This window comes from Miscanthus floridulus, chromosome 19, assembly GCF_019320115.1.
Source record: "Miscanthus floridulus cultivar M001 chromosome 19, ASM1932011v1, whole genome shotgun sequence".
In the NCBI taxonomy this organism is placed as follows: domain Eukaryota; kingdom Viridiplantae; phylum Streptophyta; class Magnoliopsida; order Poales; family Poaceae; genus Miscanthus; species Miscanthus floridulus.
The window spans coordinates 8,674,863-8,699,286 of record NC_089598.1 but is presented as its reverse complement, the minus strand read 5'-3'; the positions used below and the strand labels follow the sequence as shown (position 1 = coordinate 8,699,286).

Below are 24,424 nucleotides of genomic sequence, written 5' to 3'. Positions count from 1 at the left end.
AAGTATGTTTCAATCCATGTATTGTGAGGAAGCATTTATTTACCTTGTTCACTGCTGTTCTTAAATGAAAGAAGGCAAAATCAGGAAAGTTATCTTAATATTTTTGGGGCCAAGGAATAAGCAATTAGATTTGGTTTATGTGTTAGTACCTCCTATATATCTCAATGGCCAAAGAGGTCCTCTGATATTTGTTTTTCCATTTTTCTCTCATCTGTAAATTCTTTTGTTTGCTGTTATTCATGTACCAAACACCCCCAGAAGTTACCATAAACATGCAGTTGAAAACATACCATCAATGCTGTTTGTTTCTTCTAATATGTATGTATATTTGTTTATTATCTAGATATGGAAGAAGATTGAACATGTTGGCCAACAAATGGCTGGTCTGGCAAGCAGTCTCTCACTGATTTCACAAGCTTCTCATCAAAAGCAGGTAACATGAGTTTTCTGTTGGTGCTTCGTTGGCATAATTTATGGTGATAGCCATAGATTTTGATTCAGGGCGTTGTATTGTTGAAATCATTCCATTTATGTTGGTCATTGCTTATAGAAATATTCTTTGTAGGCTTCTGGCGTTTCAGAAATTGATGTGGCTGAACACAGGATAGAGGTGAGTGGTGTGCTATGAACATGTCTGCTGACCATTGTTTTGTTGTTAGGATTTGTTAAACCCCATTCATTAATAACTGCACTCTTTATTAGGAAACAAATTTGGGTGGTGGCGCCCACAAAGCCCTAAGGGAGTTGACTCCCCCTTGCGATTCTGGCCATTCTACGATACCCAAACAAACTGGGACATCTGGATCGGATGGAATTTGCAAGGATTGTGGCGGAAAGGCAGACAGCGAAGGAAGAATTATCTGTGATAGATGTGAAGCTGCATACCATGTTTCATGTCTCAAGCTTGCCATTGATGAAGAGGCCCCAGCAAAATGGTACTGTCCCAGCTGTGTTGGATTAGACGGACCTTCAAAGAATAACAACAATGGCAGATCACATGAAGGCTGCGATGTATGCGAGTGGCTCGTGGTGGAGAAGCCAGAAGAACCCGCTGAAGATGTTATCCAACCTGAATTGGCCATCAAAACGCAGGAGAGCTCAGTGTCAAGCATGGATGAAGACAGTGAACCGGACCTCTCAACAACTGCTCTAGCAAACTTGTGCAAGCATTGTGGCACATGTGAAGATGAGAACAGGAAGTTCTTGGTATGCGGCCATCCTTACTGTGCTTACAAGTTCTATCATGTCCTGTGCATGAAAGAAAGCCAGATTGCAAGTGAGAAGCAGAAGAATCTAGCATGCTGGTACTGCCCGTCTTGCCTGTGCAGACGCTGCTTCAGAAACAAGGATGATGAAGAAATAGTATTGTGTGATGGCTGTGATGATGCTTATCACATTTACTGCACGACTCCGCCTCTCGAATGTATCCCGAGAGGTAACTGGTACTGCATGTTGTGTAATGCGCGGAGGTCAGCACGTGGGATGGAGAGGTATGAGAAGTCGATCCTGCAGAAGGCCAAGCGTGTTCCTGATGCCAAAAGGCCAAAGGTGCATGCAGCTGCTGCTCCAGAAAAATAAGTAGCAGCGGTGTGGATGAGGTTTAACAGGCTTACTAGGGTAAAAGAAAGGAAATGATTCTTTGGTCCCTCTGAAGGCGGTATACATTACTCTTGACAGCTTGAATAATCGGAGGATGGGTTGTGTACACATGGGGAAATGTCCTGTTGGCTGGGGAAGACGAGATGGTGGCATCCGTGTGGATGCGCACTTTGGTCCCTGCGGATGAACTGCTGATGTTGATTTCCTGTCCTGTTATTTTCTTCCTGGAATTCTTGTGACTATTTCGAGTAAGTTGTTGCGCTGTTATGTTGTGTCTGCCCTTTACCTGATGGTAAGTGGTAACACTGACACCCACCCATGTTGACATCGCTTTATCGATGATATGTACATGTCTGTTACTTGTTTTGTTTTTGTTAAACAATGTGTGCTGCTCTTACATACTTTTGCATAGCCTGTCATCGATGTCTGTGAAAGTTTGTTACTGCTATTATATATATATATATATATATATATATATATATATATATATATATATATATATATATATATATATATATATATATATATATATATATATATATATATATATATATATCTGATTGAACCCTTTAGGCAGAGAACTTGTGTGATAGCTGAACAATTATACATCTTCATTTTTTTTTGAAGTGTCATATTCATGTCGTGGATTTGTTTCAATCGTGATGGCTTTGGTAGTATGGTGACCCAGATGGCCTGAGAACCCTGGTGTCAATGCATCGTACCCTGCTTGTGCCTAAATTAGTTAGACGAGGAGATGGCGGGAGTTGTGTCCTTCGTAGTCATACTACCGTTGATGGTACCGAGACTTTGCATTGCATGGTTGCCTGAATTCGGAGAATTTGGGTGTGTGCGCACGCATGTGGGAAGGCCAACCTATATAACAATCCGAGGGGAGGCGTGCGACCAGCGCGGGACGTCGGTAGCGATCCGAGCTGATTTTGTTTTCAATTCCGATTTTCATTCAAACTTGCTGCCATGGAAAACGCAGCTGTGCGGAGGGAATTTGGCGGCGCTGCGTCGGACACGGAGGGAGGAAAAGCCGGCGTGTGTGTACGGCGGCGTAGCGTACTTGCGGATCTGTGTCGGACACGGAGGGAGGGAAGGCGAACTCGGAGCGGCGTGCGGCGTGTGGGTGCGGTGCAGCCAGGCCAGATCCGGTCGGCGCTCGGTCGGAGACGGCGTAGCTGAGGCGGAGAAGGTCGGCTAGGAAGGGAAGAAGGCCGCCGGTGGCGGCGTCGTTCCTTGCGGTGGTGCGGCGACCGGTCAGCACCTGCTCGAGAGCTAGCTTCGGCCATGGCTCAGAACGCTCTCCGTATCCGTTGTTGCAGCTGAACTCGACCTTGCGCTCCCCGCGCGGTGGGCAGGCCCGATTGCTCGACGAGCCCGCTATGTCTGAGCTGCGCCTCCGCTGCGTTTGGCGGGGTTGCGGGTAGGCGCGGACGCAGAGGTGTCGCTGCTGGGAAGACGGATACATACAGATGCGTCTGCGGCTGCCGGTCGCGGATAAGGAGCCGTCGAAAGTCGCGAGCGGCCGCGGCCGCCGCCGGTGATCACGGAGGAGCAGCCGGGGGTCGCGCGCGGCTGCGGCTGCCGCTGCCGGGACATGCGCGGAGGCGCCTGGGAGGGCAGGCAAGGGCGGCGCGGAGGTACGGCAATGGCCTGTGGCCGCGACGACGGTGCTTCCACGCCATGTGCGAGAACGGGAGGTGCGAGGCCGATACGCGTGTGCGGTTCTGTGTGCGTTGGTGATAAGGTAGAGAGAGAAAAAAGAGAGAGGGTATTTGGAAGGTACCGGAAGCTTTATTTAATTTAAAGACGATGGTGATCTTTTTTATGGAGCGCTGGAGTACAACCGGGGTCAGCAAGAGGTCACTCAAGAACCGGTGGTGATGATCTTGACACACTCTTATCCATTTCAAAACAAACATAGTGCTTTTAAAAAACGTGGTGCTTCTTCAGAATTTTCAATCACTGTAGTCTAAATACTGTAGGTAAAAAAAAGGATGTGGGGACTAAATACAAAGAGAATATGGTTCATAACTAAATAAAAAGAATGTTTGAATCAATTTGGAAAAGTTTAGGGTACCCAAATAAAAATGTTTATTAGCTTTTTATTATTTTCTAAAAATGATCAAATCAACTTAAAAGTATAAAATGCATAATAATAAATTTTGTTAGGTTATACAAACTAATTTTGTTAGGTTTATACAAACTAGATCTACAGGTGATAAAGATCATGAAACAGACTTTATATGTTTTTGTAATAAGCCGCAAGCCACGTGTGTATGAGAATCGTTGACAGGTGTGCGATCTACAACTAAAATATTCATAAGAGAATCGTTGAAGGGTTTGTGAGCCTGCGATGCCGCGCTCTACGTGATTGTGTTAATTTCATAAATTTTGCTTTTTGGATTAAATGTCACTTTAACGTTGGTATTTAATTTTACAGTATTGTTATCTTATCGTGCGATCCGTGTGCTTTTAGTAGTATAAAATGTTAACTATCCCGTAGCAACGCACGGGCACGAACCTAGTCCAGATAAAACACTTGTATCATATGTGTGAAAACATATGCAACATCCAGATAAGCACACTTGCAACATATGTAAAAAAACAGATGAAACATTGAAAACAGGAGCATGCAACATATGTGTACAACCATTACAACATATGCAACATCCTGATCTGCTTTTGCAATATCCGTATGAAACATTTGCAACAAACCTATGAAACATCCGAAGCACTTGAAACATGCATGCGTTTCCAACATGGGGGAGGCCCGGGCCGGTCAATTCCAGCCATTGGGGTCGGAGCCGGTGGCGAGGCCACGGCAGCGCACGAGCACCACTAGCACCTAGCTCCAGCGGCGTGCATGAGCACCACCACCAGCCAGCGCCACCAGCACCCGGCTTGGCTCGCCCGGCGGGCGGTGCGCACCACGGGCGGAGCGAGCACCACCAGCACCAGCGACAGGAGGGAGCACGGGAGGCTCGTGCGATGGAGGGGGGGGGGAACGGGCGGCGCGCGCGACGTGAGGTGAGGTGTGCAGTGGCAACAACGAGGCGGAGTAGCAGCTACGATGAGCGGACGACGTGGCTGGAGGCAGTCGCTGTGCAGACAGCGGTGGAAGTGGCCGATACGTTCGGGAGTGGGGAAACAATCTGGACTACGTGCAGGAATTCGGGAGGCTGCCTAAGCCGGTCCGTAGGCCCATTAAGCAAGCGTCCGTGCTTGCTGGACGCCCGGGTGTAAAGCATTTAACTTGTATGCAAGCTATACGTCCTGTTCACCCGCATCGACCCTCTAAAAACATCACAAATTAAATTGAGTTGTATTTGGGAGACTTTTGGGTGGGAAGGGGTTCCAGTTCTTTGTGGGATTTCATGGAGAAATGGCTCCGTAGGATGGGGATTCAGTGTGGCTTTGTGATTCTTTTGGTTGCAGGTCTTTTGTGGAGGACTAGGAAGTAGGAACAAGATGGCCATTGTGAGAAAATTTGCTAAACCTCCTACTGAGGTGATCTTTGCTGGTTTATCCTTGGTGCAGAAGTGGTCGGTGATGCCCAACGAGAAGAAAAAACGAGATCCAACCTAGGAGGAACTAGGCCGCTTTTCATTAATTAAGAAGAGAAAATAGGCACCAAATTCAAGCCAAGAGGAGACTTGAACCTGAGTGGTTGGGTGCACAACCACACCTCCCACCCAATCAGTAGCTAGGCTCACTTCCCATGCCCAAGGAGAAGGAACCAAAGAACAGTCTCTAAGATGGTGGACAAGATCGAGACTTGGACATTGAATTTCAAGCCTGATAGTATAACGATGTATGATTTAGTTGAACTGTGATTTCTAGTTTCCACTACGCTAGAAAAAGCACATTAGTGACGCGTCTAGACAGTCATCTGTTGGCTTCCTAGGTGACAGCATCATGTACACCATCTAAGGCCTGCATATATATAGGAAAACAAAAGAAAAAAGATACTCCGGGTCAATTGATTTGTTTCCCCCACTCCAGATTGATTGTTTAAGTCTCACATTACAAAATCAAGTAGTTCTGAGTATATTATTGAGGATTGAGTCACATACCACAGGTCGAGGCTTTACAGCTTCGAAGCTACGGAAAACAGGAGTAGCAAAATCAGGTGGATTAAGGACAATATATGCTCCACGATTGTTATGCCGTTCCTCTGTAGCCTATACCAGGTCCAGAAACAAAGAGTTAACACCATATTATTATTACCATAATATGCAAAGGATACAAAAAAGGCAGAACTTATATATTAGTCAAAAAGTTTTAGAAGGTGAATAAATCTCTTACAGAACTTGCAACAATAAGCCAAGAAGGGATTCAATATCGAAGATGGAAGCAAAAATTATCACCTGAACTGTGGGTAGTCTGGTGCACTGAAGAGAGTAATTAGTTTCCCACATTCTACTTCATGATCAATTGTATATCCATTATCCATTCCTAAGAGATCATGTCGCTTGTCTCTTGCGTCTGGACCTTCATGTGGCCTGTTGATTAACTTTGTTGAATGAAAAGATGAAGTAAGCATGTGAACTTAAAACAAATACAGTTCTACCATGATGCTAACTTTCAAATATTATGGAACTAAAATACTGCTGATCCTACCATTGTAATTCTACCAGCAGTGACAGGTTCACATGTTTGAGGTGTAATCAACATGTTTGAGGTTCAAATGTTGGGCCTGATTTCTCAAGAGAGGCAGCCTCGCAGGCAAAGTTGTACCATCCCCAGTAATGATTGATAACACCTGAAAAACTGAATATGTTAACAGAGGGTCACTCATGCTCAAAAGTCTAGTTTTTCCTTCAGAAAGTACAATTTTGATGATGCAGCTACTCAAATTAAACAGAAACATATGAGAAGCAAAATTTGGAATCCCCCTAGAATAGGATGCCAGCACCTGATTTCATTTAGAAAAATGATTATTATCACTTTTAAACAGATGAGGTACAATCATTGCACCAGTCATGTTTGCTTATTTCTCAAACAATCTTAAGAAAGCATATGCTAGAAGCGATTTGTTTCTAAGCATTCTTCAAAGGCAGAATGTTCAAACCCCACCACACTAAGTTGCACATACTAGTGTCGAGTGTCTTCTAACTCCATTCACAAGAACTTGTACAACATTTACTAGTCATATGCAAGGTAGAATTCTACAATAATGAACAATTGCCTTTTACTGCAGTGGAGATACAGCAGAATCTAACCTGAGCAGCCACCACTGAGAGGCCTACCCATTCACATATCTCAAATTTGATCTCACAAAGTCCTTCAAATCCTCGAACTTGCTTGATGGGCCAGCGGGGAAATCCTGAAGGTTTTGAGAATTACCAAATACTCCGTCAGGACATAAAATAGCTTAGTATTCTAACAGTTATCTAATTTCAAGGACATACAGTACCAACTGAAGCACCAGGGAACCATGTGACTGATCCTACTCCTGATCCTACCATTGCAATTCTACCAGTAGTGATAGGTTCACATGTTTGAGGTGTAATCAACTATGCAAAGAAAAGCTTAGTATACTAACAGTTATCTAATTTTAATTTTGAGGTGCTAATGTTTGAGGAGTAATTACCTACCACAATTCAGTACTGTAAACAGCAGGCAGATATTTAGAAAGTAGCTGCATTACCTCAACTTTCCTAAATCAGATACCACTCCACACAACCATAGATATCAACTCCCTAACTCCAGAGGTTGGGGTTCCCTGATTTAGCTCAACCCACTCCGGCAGCTCATACGAAGGTGGATCAGCTCCGTACTTAAGCATCCACAAGTAATTTTCTAAAGCAAAGCATGAAATGACTATCATACCCTGCTTCTTCCTCTTGCAGTACGGCACCCCATTCAGAATATGCCAACGTTCTTTCAAGCCCCCAAACCTCCTTTCAATGACATTTCGCAACTTCGCATGAATGTAGTTGAATTTTTCCTCCCGCTGCAACCGATGAAACTCTACGCCCCTAAAATCGTTCATATGATACCTTGTGTTTCTGTAGGGAGTCATGTAACCTGGCATATCTATGTAACCCGCGTCCGCTAGGTAGTACCGGCCTACAAGATATGACAACAGATCACCAATTAGTCCTGTCAACACTGACTGAAACGTTGTGATTTTTCATATCAGAATGTAACTAGTTTTCAAATACTTCCTTTAGTCTATAAATTTTGCCTATATGCACAGAAGAACATTCCTTTTCATAATAGTAGTGCATTCTTGTACAACATAGAAAGGCTAGAATTAGAAACAAGCACAATCCTGTAAAATTCTAAAGCTTATCAGCAGATGACATGTAATGCAGAATATTTAGCTGAATCAACATATGAGATTTCATCAATGCTACATCATCCAAGCAAAACCAACAGATCACCAAAGTGCATATGTATATCATATATCAAGCAATCTTTTGCTAGGCATACACAAAGTAAAAATTTTTGCTAGGCATCACGAACCTGCTGGGGGATGCGGGAACCAACCGTCGTCCTGACAGTCTTTCAACACCGCCATGTCATGACATGCCCCTGCCTTCCCGGCCCCCACGTATGTGAAACGGCCATCCATATCCACGATGGCGCAAACATTAATTGTTGTTTCGCCTTTCCTATTGAAGAAATCAGCCTTTGCTTCACGGTTAACCTCAACCTCTATGTGCGTGCCATCTATAGCACCTATGCATCCATCAAACCATGGTGCATATGCAGCAAGTTTCTGGCTTACGCGTGCATAGTTCCTATCTGCGGGCACTAGGACAGTACTTGCCCACCTATACATGACCTCTGCAACTGCTGTTATCTTTCTGCTAACTGTATCTAAAGACCTTTCAAACCTATCTTTGCACTCTCTACTTGCAGATTGGTGGGCACAGGTCCAGATGTACATGCCTAAAGCTTCTACCGAGGTACACTTATCTGTTGAGGGCAGGCCGAAAGGAAGCAGGGTGTCATGCAAATGCATGAAGGCATCACGCGTCATGCGCAAATTGTCTATACATTTGGTTTGGTCGGCAAGGGTAAGCTGCATCCATTGGGCTCCAGATAGTTTAGGAATGGGACAAGGAGGATTTACCTCAGGCATTTGTTGCGACATAATACCTTTCAACCTCCGCAGCATGACTGTTGCCTTCTCCAAGATCACAGTGCTCGGTCCATCACTAGGAAGTGTCGCTGTACGATGACTCGTCAGTGCTGCTCATTATGCTACCTGCAAATGGGCACAAATCAGTAAGATGCTGATGCATATATTGGGAACAAAACATTTGCTAATAAGTGAACATGTCAAGTTACCTGAACTAGGTAGTTGGCACTACCACCTAGACAAATGTATGTAAGGAATGAACAACAAAAACTTGATCCATGCATAAGGTCTTACAACGCTCACAGCACGACACATATATTTTATTCAAAACACAGAGACAATGACATGCACGTAGTTCTCCACAAAGGTCTTTGTTAAAACAAACAAAATGAACATAACGAAACAACAAACAGAATCAACTCAACATGCACATGGTGGAAAATAGAAATAGTAGAAAAAACCGCAGTACGAACAATAGTGCTGATCACTGGGACTTTGTGGAGCACACGAAGTCCCACGTCACATTGATCTAGTTCAGCCGGCCCTCTTTAGTTTTCATATTAAGAAAAGCCCAATGATGGAGCCTGTTGTTGCAAAGGTTAAGGGCTTGCGCGAATACTACATCAGTCTCGCTGTAACCATCTTGCAACAGAATTTGATGGACTTGGGCCAACTCCTCAGCATCTGTGCCTTGACGGGCTTTCTGGGACCTAGCCTCCCAGATGATGTGGCTCAGGTCTTCAAGGCAGTCGTCAATGGATGGAGTCTTGCTACTCTTCTTACTGCGAGGACTGTTAACAGAATATTCCCTATGGACTCTCTTCGAGGGCTGACCACCACTATGTGGTAGGACCGGCTCGTCCGACAAGCCCGGAGGAGTGCGAGGGCTTCCACTACTGGGTGTCTTGTCAGGTTGATGCCCCCCCCCCGCCGATACCAACTCGCCCCTATCACGTGGGGTGCGTCCCAAAATCATGATCAGTTGCTCACAGCATTGGGGGCGTCTGAACTTGTCACGAGCGGGTTGGCTACTTTCCTGCACGTGTTCCAGTGATGGCGAAGTTAGTACTGAGTTAGTGGGAACCTAATTGCTAAAAAATAGTCTAGGAAATGCGTGTAGTTAGTACCCCGGGGCTGGCGCCGTACCACTCGGGGTCAGCTGTAACCTCTCCAGTAAGCGGGTCACGGCCTAGCCCAGTATGGGTCTGACCGTAGCGCCAATTGAAATACAAACATTTCAGCTCGTTGTACTTGTTCTGGCACTTTTTCTTGGTGTACCCGAGCCTCGTGACTTCGTTGAAGCCACGAACGACATTGGTCCACCCTAGTGAGGTTGGCGAAGTGGTGTTCTAGTGACAGAGGTCTTTCTGCTTGATGATTAGGTCAAGAAGGAGAGAGCAGGTTCTATCATCCCAGCTAGCACGTTCCTGGCTCATCTGATGCAAGGATCGTCATTCGAAGGGATTATGTACATGGATGCATATCTTATGTTATACGGAGGGTAGTTCCTGTTGAAAAATAAGGCATTTTCATATTTATTTTAATCCATAAAAATAACGCAATAAAAAGGAGAGTGAAGTCATGAATAAAAAGACAGAAACAATTCATGACAAATGTTAACATGATGATAAGACAAATTATAGAGCCGAAACATATGTGAAACATTGTTTTACATAGCTGAAGCATCACAGATATGATCATAAATATAAAAGATGTGTTCTCAAATATCAAGATCACGATGATCACAAAAATAAAAGGAACCAGAAAACCAGTACTAGCATAATCATCCAAATCAACCAAACAGAGCATGCTGAAAATGAAAGCAGTATTGCCTAGGAACATCATGATATTGATAATGAAACTCAGAAGAGGGTGAAGGAGATTATACCCTGCGGCGGAGCCGCTCGCACCAGGAAAAGCCATGGTGGTGCTTTGCTGTTGTAGTCGTCCCGCTCGATGCAGTGCAGAAAAGGACGCCGTGAAGAGGCACCGCTACAGGTTCACCAGCGAGTAGTCGTGCCACCACCGACACTCCCCAAAAACGTAATCGCCCGTCTTCACCCGAGCAGGTGAAGCCCACGACGGAGACGCGTTCCGGAGGCCTACTCTTCCATCTCTGGTGCTCGCCGGAGGTGGAACGGGAAGAACTTGCGCTACTGAAAAGTGGTGTATTTCGCCAAGAGAGCTTAACCGAGAGGAGAGGATTTGTTTTATAGGCAGAGGCCAGAAGACGAGAAGTCGACAGCACCGAGGGGTCACACCTCCCTTCTGCGGTGGGAGAGACGGAGACGGAGAGCCAGAAGTCACGGGAGTTAACCTCCAATCAATTCGTCACAGGAAACGGAAACGGAGTTTCAAAAATAAAGTCCTCGCCCGTCCGCTCGCTCGCCGCCGCCCGCCTGCCTGCCTGCCTCGCCTGCCTCGCCTCGCCTCGCCTCGCCTCGCCACGCCACGCCCACACCCACGGGCACGGGCTCGGGCCGGGCCGGGCGGCGGCGGCGGCAGCGCGCGCACGCGCGTGTGGCATTCAGGTGATTCACTTTTACTTCTCAAATAGATCGATCAATGATCAAGTATTTAAGTAGAGTCGCCTCTCGATTAAATTCCCATATGGTATAAAACCATTAATGTACATGTACGGACCATAGAGTTTAATAGAGATATTAAATAAATGGGCCAAGCCCATAATATCTAACAATCCCCACCAAACTCTAGGGTACGCAGTTTGAAGTTCTCAGAACCACATTCCTTTTATATACCAGTGTTTCGATGGAGACTGTTAAGTTGAACATCCATCTAGAAAGCTAGCTACACTCATCCACAACTGAACAATGGACAGAACCTTGAATTGACAGTTTTGTGCGAGATGAGTTTCACATAGCCTCTTAACTGATACTAGGCTGCCAAGTGCCTTCCCTCTGTTTTGAAGCATATAAGTCACACTTCGAGGCCTTTTCATGAGCATCTAGAGATTACCCACATCTCATAGATTGTGACTAGCAATCGAGCTCATATAGGTGTGTTCCTTATAGGATGTTCTGTAGGACAACATCCCCGCTATACCAAGCCGCTCGGATCACATTAAGAACTTAATCATCCTGCCTAACAGTATTAGAGAGACGGTGCATCTCCAACGAACTGAGCTATAATCTAAGGGGTCTCTCCCTCAGTCAATCAACAGCTTGTTTCGCCATCCTAATTCACGGGATCTCCGATCACATAGGATAGGTTACCACTGTTGATGGCTCTATGTGGGTCTCAAACCCAGTTCCCTCGACGCACCTTCTATCACATTGCGTGATAGACCCTTAGTGAATTGATCTGCTAGATTATTTGATGTATGGACATAGTCCAATGCAATTACTCCGGAGTTTCTCAGTTTTCTGACAGTCTTCAAACGTCTCTTCACATGCTTTGTGGACTTCATGTTATCCTTAGAACTGTTTACCTTAGTGATCACAGTTTGATTATCACAGTTCATGGAAATTGCTGGGATTGGTTTCTCAACAATCGGCAAATCCATCAGGAGATCACGGAGCCACTCTGCCTCAGCACTAGCGGTATCCAATGCGGTCAGTTCTGCTTCCATTGTAGACTTCGTTAAGATAGTCTGCTTGCAAGACTTCCAAGAAACAGCACCACCTCCAAGTAGAAACACGTATCCACTCGTGGCATACAGCTGATCCGCATCAGAAATCCAATTAGCATCACAATAACCCTCTAGTACCCTCGGATACCTGGAAAAGTGAATGCTGTAACTCATTGTCCCTTTCAAATAGCGCAGCACTCTCTCAAGAGCATTCCAGTGAGTATCTCCCGGATTTGACACAAACCGGCTCAGTTTGCTTACAGCGAACGAGATATCAGGCCTGGTTGCGCTAGCTAGGTACATAAGAGAACCAATTATCTGTGAATATCTCAATTGGTCTCTTGCAATTATGTGATTCTTCCTCAAATGAATACTTGGATCGTACGGAGTAGGAGCAGGCATACACTCACTGTACCCAAATCGGTTCAAGACCTTTTCCACATAATGAGACTGCATAAGAGTTACCCCACCATTTCCTTCCTCCCTTGAAAGCTTAATGTTGAGAATAACATCAGCCTCTCCCAAGTCTTTCATCTCAAAGTTACTCGACAAAAAATCTTTTACTTCTTTAATCACATTTAGATTGTTGCCAAATATTAATATATCATCCACATATAGGCATAGTATCACACCATCACCACCACCAAACCGATAATATACACATTTATCAGCTTCATTCACAACAAAGCCGGCTGATGTTAAAGTTTTATCAAACTTCTCATGCCACTGCTTGGGGGCTTGCTTTAGGCCGTATAGGGACTTCAATAACTTACAAACTTTACCCTCTTGACCATTTGCAATAAACCCATCAGGCTGATCCATGTAGATCTCTTCCTCAAGCTCTCCATTTAGGAAGGCTGTCTTAACATCCATCTGATGAATGAAAAGACCATGTGAGGCAGCCAGGGATAGCAACACACGAATGGTCGTCAATCGAGCAACAAGTGAGTAAGTATCAAAGTAATCTTCACCTTCCTTCTGTGTATAACCCTTAGCAACAAGCCTAGCTTTGTACTTCTCAATTGTACCATCAGGCCTCAGCTTCTTTTTAAACACCCATTTACAGCCCACAGGTTTGCAACCAAATGGACGGTCAACCACTTCCCACGTCCCATTGGACATAATGGAGTCCATCTCACTTTGCACTGCCTCCTTCCACATGTCAGAATCAGGAGAAGAGTATGCCTCAGAAATGGTTGTGGGAGTGTCATCCACGAGATATATAATAAAGTCTTCTCCAAAGGATTTTGCAACTCTTTGCCTCTTACTCCTTCGAGTGACAGTATTATCATCCTCCTCAGGATTTTGCTCAAGCTCATGGGTGTTATCATCAGCGTGTATATTTGATTCATGAAGTTCAGGAATAGGATCATGACTAGACATGCTAGATGCACCTATTTTCATTGGAAATTCATTCTCAAAGAACGTGGCATCTCTAGACTCCATGACCGTTCCAACAGCCATATCAGGAGCACTAGAATTTATTATTAAAAAACGATAGCCCACACTATGAATGGCATAGCCTAAGAAAACAGAATCTACAGTTTTTGGTCCAAGCTTTCGCTTTTTGTTTATTGGCACGTTCACTTTGGCCAAACAACCCCAAACGCGAAGATAAGAAATATTTAATATCTTTTTCTCCCAATCCTCAAATGGAGTGATTTCTTTGTTCTTTGTGGGCACTCTATTTAGGACATGATTCGCAGTTAAAATTGCCTCACCCCACCATTCCTTAGATAAACCAGCTGTCTCCAACATGGCATTCACCAAGTCAGTTAGAGTGCGGTTCTTTCTTTCAGCAATCCCATTGGATTGTGGTGAGTATGGAGGTGTCCTCTCATGAATTATACCGTGCACCGCGCAAAACTCAAAAAATTCATTAGAGAAATATTCTCCCCCGCGATCGGACCGCAACCGTTTGATATGCTTTTCAAGTTGATTCTCAGCCTCAGCTTTAAAGGTTTTAAAATAATGTAATGCCTCATCTTTTGTTTTAATTAGGTACACATAGCAATATCGAGTGCAATCATCTATGAACGTTATGAAGTATCTCTTACCACCTTTTGTCAAAATTCCGTTCATTTCACAAATATCGGAATGGATGAGTTCAAGTGGTGCCAACTCTCTCGCCACAGCTGCCTTGTGAGGCTTGCGAGGTTGTTTTGCCTCAACGCATGTATGACATTTGGAGCTTTTGGCAACGTCAAATTTAGGAATTAAATTCAAACCAGCTAAGCGGGACATGCAACCAAGATTAACATGACATAATCGAGAATGCCAAACATTCATCTCAACATTAACGTTATTAACGACATTATTCACTGCAAGAGGTAAAGTATCAACCAAAGACAAGCGGAACAAGCCTCCGCTCTCATAGCCTTTTCCAACAAAGGTTCCATACTTTGACATAACACATTTATTCGACTCAAACACAAGTTTAAAACCGTCTCGACATAGCAGAGAGCCACTAATAAGATTTTTCCTTATTGAGGGGACATGATGCACGTTCTTGAGTTGCACGGTCTTCCCCGAAGTAAGCTTCAGATCCACCGTACCAACACCATGAACACCAGCACGCGCGCCATTCCCCATCAGCAAGGCTCCACTCCTCCCGACCTGGTAAAAAGAAAACAAGGACTTATCAGCACACACATGTATATTTGCACCTGTATCAACCCACCAATCAGGTGAGGAACAAACTGTAAATGCAAATAAATTATCATACCCAGAAGCGTCTGCATCAGTCTCAATGGTGTTGACTGTCTTCGCCTTTGGTGGGGGCTTCCACTTAGCCTCAGGACACTCTCTAGAAAAGTGCCCAGTGTTCCCACAAGTGAAGCAGTTCATCTTTGCCTTGTCTAATCCCATCTTCTTATTATTACCTTTCTTGAAGAAGGTAGTGGATTTCTGCTTAAGCTCCTGCTGGGGCTTCTTCTTTTGTGGCTTAGGACGAAACTTTTGCACCACATGTGCACTAGTAGTCGCCTCACCATTCCCGCCCTTGCTCTTTCCCTTAACATCCTTTGCTCTTGCCTTGTCCTCAACATCAAGAGTGCCAACAAGTTCAGCAATGCTAAACTGCTGTCTCTTGTGTTTCAAGGTAGTAGCAAAATCAGTCCAGGAAGGTGGCAGCTTAGCAATAATGCACCCTGCCACGAACCTGTCAGGGAGAGGACAGCCGTACAGCTCCAATTCCTTCACCAGTCCCTGTATCTCATGAGCCTGTTCGACTACAGGACGGTTATCAACCATCTTGTAGTCATGGAACTGCTCCATGATGTACAGCTCAGAACCGGCGTCGGAAAGACCGTACCGGGCCTCAAGGGCTTCCCACACAGCTCTGCCAGTCGGGAGTGGTATGTAGGCATCAATCAAAGAATCATTGATGATGCTCAACAGTGCAGCCTTGCACATGGTCTCAGCATGTCCCTAAGCCTGCTCATCCTCATCGGATCTCACAGTAGCAGGCTGCTCATTGAGCACATGACCACAGCGCATGGCCGACAACCACAGAAGGGCTTTCTCACGCCACCTCTTGTAGTGAGTGCCCTCAAACGGCGTACCCGCAAAGCCAACAGATGAAAATGGCCTGAAATTACGTTTTTGGAATGTTGAAAAATAAGGCATTTTCATATTTATTTTAATCCATAAAAATAACGCAATAAAAAGGAGAGTGAAGTCATGAATAAAAAGACAGAAACAATTCATGACAAATGTTAACATGATGATAAGACAAATTATAGAGCCGAAACATATGTGAAACATTGTTTTACATAGCTGAAGCATCACAGATATGATCATAAATATAAAAGATGTGTTCTCAAATATCAAGATCACGATGATCACAAAAATAAAAGGAACCAGAAAACCAGTACTAGCATAATCATCCAAATCAACCAAACAGAGCATGCTGAAAATGAAAGCAGTATTGCCTAGGAACATCATGATATTGATAATGAAACTCAGAAGAGGGTGAAGGAGATTATACCCTGCGGCGGAGCCGCTCGCACCAGGAAAAGTCATGGTGGTGCTTTGCTGTTGTAGTCGTCCCGCTCGATGCAGTGCAGAAAAGGACGCCGTGAAGAGGCACCGCTACAGGTTCACCAGCGAGTAGTCGTGCCACCACCGACACTCCCTAAAAACATAATCGCCCGTCTTCACCCGAGCAGGTGAAGCCCACGACGGAGACGCGTTCCGGAGGCCTACTCTTCCATCTCTGGTGCTCGCCGGAGGTGGAACGGGAAGAACTTGCGCTGCTGGAAAGTGGTGTATTTCGCCAAGAGAGCTTAACCGAGAGGAGAGGATTTGTTTTATAGGCAGAGGCCAGAAGACGAGAAGTCGACGGCACCGAGGGGTCACACCTCCCTTCTGCGGTGGGAGAGACGGAGACGGAGAGCCAGAAGTCACGGGAGTTAACCTCCAATCAATTCGTCACAGGAAACGGAAACGGAGTTTCAAAAATAAAGGCCTCGCCCGCCCGTCCGCTCGCTCGCGGCCGCCCGCCTGCCTGCCTACCTGCCTGCCTCGCCTCGCCTCGCCACGCCACGCCCATGCCCACACGCACGGGCTCGGGCCGGGCCGGGCGGCTGCGGCGGCGGCGCGCGCGCGCGCGCGTGTGGCATTCAGGTGATTCACTTTTACTTCTCAAATAGATCGATCAATGATCAAGTATTTAAGTAGAGTCGCCTCTCGATTAAATTCCCATATGGTATAAAACCATTAATGTACATGTACGGACCATAGAGTTTAATAGAGATATTAAATAAATGGGCCAAGCCCATAATATCTAACAGTTCCCAATACGCAAAGATGAGAATGGGGGACGGAAAAGAGAACTTGCCTTTTCGAACCGTTTGCGGTGTTTTGAGCGGAGGTTGTAATGCCTGCCAGCAGGTGGAGAGCAAGAGGAAGTCGACGACGCTGCCAGTTTGGGCAGCGTTGGTCACCAGCGAATCAAACGTCCCTGAAATCTCTGTAGTGTAAACATAGAGCATACTTGTAAGATGTTCATTTAAGCAGTGTTGACGCAGCTTCTAAAGTTATAGTAGCCTATAGAATGGGTGCAGTTGAAGGATACAAGCTAAATGGGTTATACTAACAAAACTATAATGCTTGCATATGGCAGAGAAACCAATAGCCCCTGCTATTAGTGCAAGAAGGGAGAAAAAGAATAACTGCGATAACATATAACGTCTCATATTGCATACTGTGAACACGCATTTGCAGGCATACAAACATGTGAGATTATCAAGATTGCATGCATGTATTCATGTGAAACCCCTAGTTCCAACAAATCGACAGGTAATGGACAAACCCCTAGTACCAACAAATCAACAGCTCTTAGTGGCTGAAAACTCTCCATTCCAGGTACACAACAAACACACTGGTACTCAAGTAAAAACAACCTGGAATCTGAAGTAATAGATGAAGCATTTGAAGCTAAAACATAACACTGGAACCTGTAACCTATGATCTAGTGTAAGCAAAAGCACTGTATGTAATTTCTAGAGCACATTGTTTGACAGCATACATAAATGATATATTGCATCTTCTGTTCTCCTTTCTACTATCCAATTACCTTGCATACATTGGTTTGTTGATATATGCTGTTACCTGAGGTTTGGAATTGCACTATGATAGTTCACACTTCCACAACCAACAAACTCTTATCTTTCAATGGAAATAATCTTAGCCTTAAATTGAATTAATTGAGTAGGCGGTTCTTGATATTTCCAGCACCTCTGCATTAAAAATAAGTTACAAGAAGGGTACACCGACAGATAATTCGCTTTACTGTTAAAGGATTCACATTCACAGGGGCAAAGCTACAGCTTGTCATCGGAGTCCGTCGACCCCGATGGATTTGACAATTTCAATGAAAAATTAGTGCATATAGTACTAAAAGTTCCTAATGAGTAATATGACCCCACCTATTTATAGACATGACCCCATAATCATGTAATCCAGATTCGCCACTGGACATTCAAGGCATTTGAGACAAAGGATTTCACTTCGTAGATGTTTATGTTTTTTTACTTCTCATTTATGTATGCTGTCAAACAATGTGCTCTAGTGCTTACAAATGCTCTAGTGTTAACAAAACCACTGTATGTAATTCCTGGACTATGATCAAAAAGCAAATAGCGAATTTGGAAATGATGGGCTACACCTGGAAAGAGGACGGCGGCTCGGAAACACCTGGAAGGAGCAGACGTCGACCGGGTCCTGGCGGTGATGATGGGTGTAGCGTAGGGGTAAACCTACAAGACAAGGCAGTGGGGCTCATATCCGTCCGGGTGAGACTGTGGCGACGTACAATCCGGGGGCTTACCGTGCTGGAGAGAGTCGCCGTTGATGGAGGCGGGGTCGTGGAGGGAGGCGGAGAGCACTGTCAGCGAGGCCCGGCGAGAGTGCGGGGAAACCCTAGCCGCGCGGGGGTCAACCTACAAGACGACGAGCTGGGGCTCAAAGGCGGCCAGGTGAGAGGACGGCGGCGTGGGATTCGGGTGTTACCTTGCTGGACGAAGGCGTCGTCGATGGAGGCAGGATCGGGGAAGGAGGCGGACGTCACTGTCACCGTAGGCCCAGCGAGGAGGACGGCGTAGAGAGGCGGGCGCGGACGGATCCGGTGGCCACCAACGGGGCCCGGCGACACGACGCAGATGACCGCTGGGACTCGCGCGGAGAGACGGCGACGAGCGGTGCTTGTGCGGGAAACCCTAGCCACCGACGCGAAGGGGAGAATATGAGGGAGGCGCCGCACGCTGGGGATTCGGAGGACGAGCGGGTGGCTTATAACCAGCCGTTCGGCTGGGGCTGGGCTGCCGAACGGCTGGGTTGATAAGCCCAGTACCAGTCAGCCCAGCTAGCCCTACCGAACAGGCTGGAAGAAAATTCTGCTGAACTGGTGGTAGTAGGTGAGCATAAATCCCCCCTGGGAGATCTGTGCTTAAGAGGGTGTGACCTTTTCTTCTCTGGCTCGAGTGCACTGGCGCTATGGAAATGTTTTGGACAGCTAGCAACTTTAAAAACTGCTCAGTGCGATGCTCTAGTCTACTGGCCAGAGAAATTGTTCCAGGGCCTAGTATCCTTGAGGACGTTAGGGATTTTATGGTGCAACAAACTGACAGGACTCACGGAAGATGAAGCTTCTCATGAGCAATCTGCTCTCGTACAACGGAGTGGAACCCTCCTGCCACGTCTGGAGTCCCTAGTGATACGTGGCTGCGAATCTTTGGTACAGGTCCCAAACCTATCGACGTCTCTCAAGACGTTATTTATTGGGGAGTGCAAGAGTCTCAAATCCATTGCATTCGGTGAGCAGCAGGACACGACGGGGCTGGAAACGTCGTCATCATTGATCGCTGCAGGGTCGTCCTCGTCCAGCAATGAGCATGAATCCACGGTGTCTACAGCTGTAGTTATGAAGCCGGTGTCATCATCATCAGCCAGCTGTAGACCTTGACGATTTCGCATTGTGGCAGTCTTGTATCCCTGTCAGGAGAGGTCCCGTCGCTGGAACAACTCAATGTTTGGTCTAAACTCTAAAGCAGCTTCCACCGAGCCTACAGCAACGTCTGGATAACCTCGAGGAGAAATATCTAGACCCCCATCTTCTTCAAGGTAATCTCTACTTAATTTCTTGGTTTCATTTTAACTAATTTAATATAACTGGTCAGGAGCTCGATTGTTATTATTCTAGTATTAATTATCACAAGACGTGACGCGATTTACAGATAAATAAAAAACCTTAAAATAATGAAGTGTGTAGAACATCTATTCAACCATGTACAGGAGATCTAGTGAGCCATGAAGTGCACGCAGCAGATGGGTAAATACGTACGTACATGCAAAGTTTAAGAATCAACACGCCGGCCGCCTTAATATTTACATAGATATCTTTTTGTATATAATATGACACTTTTGGGTGCCTACATACGAATTTAGGATAATAATAATAGTAATATTTGGACGGTGGACTATGGCACTTCACCAGCAATGTCTCTAATTCCACCTTCATTTACATGCATATATAAATTCTAACATCATCTATGATCAGGGCTTACTGGGAGAATCGCATCATTAATGAATAAGCTGGGGTGCTTCAGATCGAGGAGTCAGGACTAGATGAAAGTTCTAACCAAGGTTCGTACGTAATATCAGCATGCTTGATGACTGCCCTTCTTCTTTTTTGAAATTCCAGTGATGCTAGCTCTTGAAGCTGACTTCCTCGTAGGATTGTTTGCAGACTCTGTAAATGATTGGTCGTTCTTGCGTGAACCTCTTCCAGAAGCTAATTAATCTCCAGTGAAGTCGTCTGATTAAAGAATAAATTGCATAACCTTTCTTAGCGAGTAAAGTCGTCTGATTGAAGAATGTATTCTCCAGTAAAGCTAGTCTTGCATTGCAGTAAAGTGCTCAAAGGTGAGAGGGCTAGTACTGCAAGGAAGGAGCTGATCTCACCTGTACATTAGGCCGGCTACATCATATTGTTCTGGTCGATGCAACTAACCAAGCAGAGCCACTTGGCTGATAGCAACTTAATAGAAAATCAGCGCACGCGTTACTGGTTACATCTTCCTCCAAAGCAGCTCCTCATCAGATCCACATCCACTCCCTTCACCACCCAGCAGCTGTGCTTCCTTGCACCCTGCACCCGTGTTCTGATCGAGCTCCAGGAGTTCCGATGGCGGAGGTACTGGCCACCATGGTGGTCGGGCCGCTGGTGTCCATGGTGAAGGAGAAGGCCTCCAGCCACCTCCTGGACCAGTACAAGGTCATGGAGGGCATGGAGGAGCAGCACAAGCTCCTCAAGCGCAAGCTGCCCGCAGTCCTGGACGTCATCACTGACGCCGAGGAGCAGGCAGCGAAAAACAGAGAGGGGGCGAAAGCTTGGCTTGAGGAGCTCCGGACCGTGGCCTACAAGGCGAACGATGTCCTTGACGAGTTCAAGTACGAGGCACTCCGCCGCAAGGCAAAGGCAGAGGGGCACTACAAGCAGTTCGGTATGGATGTCATAAAGCTCTTCCCTTCTCACAACCGGTTTGTGTTCCGTCATAGGATGGCAAACAAGCTCCGTATGATTTTGCAAGAAATTGATGTCCTCATAGCAGAGATGAATACCTTTAGGTTCGAATTCAAACCACAGCCACCAATGTCCATGAAGTGGAGGCGGACAGATCCTAACATGCCAGACAATTATGTGAACATTGCAAGTGACTCAAGAGCAAAAGAGAAGAAGGAGATTGTTGATGCATTGCTTGGCCAAGGGGGCAATGTGGGTCTCACAGTCCTTCCTATAGTAGGAATGGGTGGGATGGGCAAGACCACATTAGCGCAGCTTGTTTACAAGGACTTCGCCATTCAGAAGCACTTCGAGGTTCAGATCTGGGTGTGTGTGTCGGGAAACTTTGATGTGGACTCCCTGTTTGAAACAATAGTGAAAGAGGCTAAAAAAATGGCTATCAAATGACTGGTGGTTCAACAATGGAAATGTTTAAAAGTGCAGTGAGTGGGAAGAAGTATCTCCTTGTACTAGATGATGTATGGAACCGTGAGGCCAACAAGTGGGATAAGTTGAGGTCCTACCTTCATCATGGTGCCCCCGGTAGCTCAGTTTTGACAACAACTCGTGATGAAGAAATTGCTCGGTTCATGGGCACAATCGAAGCCCATAAGATCAAGCACTTGGAACAAAGCTACATAGAAAAAATTATCGAGAAAGAAGCATTTAGTGTGCAAGCACAAAAGCCTGATGATCAGCTACTCAGTATGGTTGGTGATGTTGCGAAGAGATGTTCCGGTTCTCCTTTAGCTGCTACAGCATTGGGTTGTGTACTTCGTACTAAGAATACCGTGCAAGAATGGGAGGCGGTATTAAACCGAAGCACAATTTGTGATGACGAAAATGGAATCTTACCAGTACTCAAGCTCAGTTACAATTGCTTGCCACCACATATGCGACAGTGCTTTGCCTTTTGTGCTATGTTTCCTAAGGATCATGAGATTGATGTGGAAATGCTGATCCGACTATGGATCGCTAATAGTTTTATCCCGGAGCAAAAAAGAGTGTGTCCTGAAGACATTGGTAAACAAATTTTCAATGAGCTAGCGCAAAGGTCATTTTTTCAGGAGGTGCAGCAAGACAAATTTTACAGACAAATTACTTGTAAAATCCATGACCTTATGCATGATGTTGCACAGGATTCAATGGGAAAAGAATGTGCTGCAATAGATACAAAACTGAGCCAAAGTGAGGATTTTCCATACTCTGCTCGCCATTTATTTCTATCAGTTGACATTGAAGAAAATGTTTTGAATGCTTCCATAGAGAAAGGGTCTCCAGCTATCCAGACACTAATATGTGATAGATCCAAAATAGCAGATGTGCAGAAATTATCAAAATATTTGAGGCATGTCCGAGCCTTAAAGACATGGCAAGGTCGATTTCTAAAGCCGAAATATCTTCATCACCTAAGGTATCTTGATCTCTCAAGAAGTAATATTGTAGCACTTCCTGAAGACATTACCATCCTGTATCATCTGCAAACATTGAACCTATCTTATTGTGCACGTCTTCAACAACTTCCAAAGGCAATGAAGTATATGACTGCCCTCCGTCACCTCTACACTCACGGATGTCCGAAGTTAACGAGCATGCCTCCAAACCTCGGACACCTCACTTCCCTGCAGACGCTTACATGCTTTGTATTAGGTACTGGCTCGGGTTGCAGTAACATGGAAGCGCTGAAGAACTTGGACCTTGGTGGCCAGCTGGAGCTAAGGAAGCTTGAAAATGCGACAGGAGCAGATGCAAAAGCAGCAAAACTCTGGGACAAGAAAAGGCTGGAAGAACTAACATTAAGATGGTCTGACGATAATGACAAGGAGGCACATAAGGAGGTGCTGGAAGGCCTCCGACCTCATGATGGGCTAAAGGCTCTGAGGATGTATTGCTGCAGTAGCAGTGGTATTCCAACATGGATGCTTGAGCTGCAAGGCATGGTGGAGCTCGAGTTAGAAGATTGCCAAAATCTCGAGAAGCTTCCTGCACTCTGGCAGTTACCGTCCCTCCAGTTTCTTCACCTGAGCAACCTACAAAATTTACATTGCTTGTTCAGCGGTGGTGCCCCGTCCAAGTTTCAGAAACTGAAGATGATGTCGTTGAAGAATATGCCAAATTTTGAGATGTGGTGGGAATGGGATAGGAATGAGGTGCAAGGAGAGGAGCAGATATTATTTCCTGAGGTTGAGAATCTACGGATCGTGCTTTGTAAAAAGCTCTTAGCATTACCAAAAGCGTCGGTGATTAAAAAATCATCCGGTAGAGATGGCGCTGAGTGCCGCTCCCCGTTTCCAGCATTGAAGGGATTGTGTTTAAGTGGTCTGGACAAGTTTCACAGATGGGAGGCGGTCCAAGGATCTTTAGGAGAACAAGTAACATTTCCTTCGCTTGAGCAACTAGAAGTTATTGGTTGCCCAGAGTTGACTACTTTTCCGGAAGCACCGAGGCTAATAAATGTAGAACTATTGGGCTCGAGTGCACTGGCGCTATGGAAATGTTACTTGTTCGAGTGCAACAAATAAAGAAGAAAAATCTGCCGAACTGGTGGTAGTACGTGAGCATAAATCCGCCCTGGGAGATCTGTGCTTAGGAGGGTGTGACCTTTTCTTCTCTGGCTCGAGTGCACTGGCGCTATGGAAATGTTTTGGACAGCTAGCAACATTGGACATTTATCCTTGAGGACGTTAGAGATTCGCGAGTGCAACAAACTGACAGGACTCACGGAAGATGAAGCCTCTCCTGAGCAACAAACTGACAGGCCGTTTTGCTTGCCAAATTACCTGTTCTATAATGTACAAATTAGTTTTGGCATGTCACACTACCATGAAAACATTGTTTATTTTACACTTGTGTTGTATCTCATTCATTCATACAGAGCAAGTGGAGCTTGATTCCAAACCAGAGTCCATGTCCGATGGAGCATCTACATCTGTAGTACTGAAGCAGTCATCATCAACCGGCAGTAACCATTGCTTCTTTCCATGCCTAGAATCTCTAGTGATATATCATTGCGATGGCTTGACAGAGGTTGCCAACCTTCCTCCGTCCATCAAGACCTTGGAGATTTGGT

The 24,424-nt window shown here is 45.5% G+C and overlaps 1 protein-coding gene and 1 pseudogene across 1 annotated transcript; both read left to right on the top strand.

The window, feature by feature from the left end:
• Nucleotides 1-232: 232 nt before the first annotated feature.
• Nucleotides 233-1,948, top strand: LOC136527913 (PHD finger protein EHD3-like). Its single transcript, XM_066520772.1, has 3 exons — nt 233-433; nt 566-610; nt 703-1,948. The coding sequence occupies exons 1-3, from the start codon at nt 377-379 to the stop codon at nt 1,576-1,578; spliced, it is 978 nt and encodes a 325-aa protein (XP_066376869.1). The 5' UTR covers nt 233-376; the 3' UTR covers nt 1,579-1,948.
• Nucleotides 1,949-20,969: 19,021 nt separating this feature from the next.
• LOC136528644 (putative disease resistance protein RGA4) lies at nt 20,970-24,424 on the top strand (annotated as a pseudogene).

Bases quoted from the DNA above. Each gene is read 5' to 3' on its own strand.
- LOC136527913 (XM_066520772.1), top strand. From the start codon at position 377: ATGGCTGGTCTGGCAAGCAGTCTCTCACTGATTTCACAAGCTTCTCAT. The intron at 434-565 runs GTAACATGAGTT...TATTCTTTGTAG, and splicing joins AAGCTTCTCATCAAAAGCAG to GCTTCTGGCGTTTCAGAAAT. The intron at 611-702 runs GTGAGTGGTGTG...ACTCTTTATTAG, and splicing joins TGGCTGAACACAGGATAGAG to GAAACAAATTTGGGTGGTGG.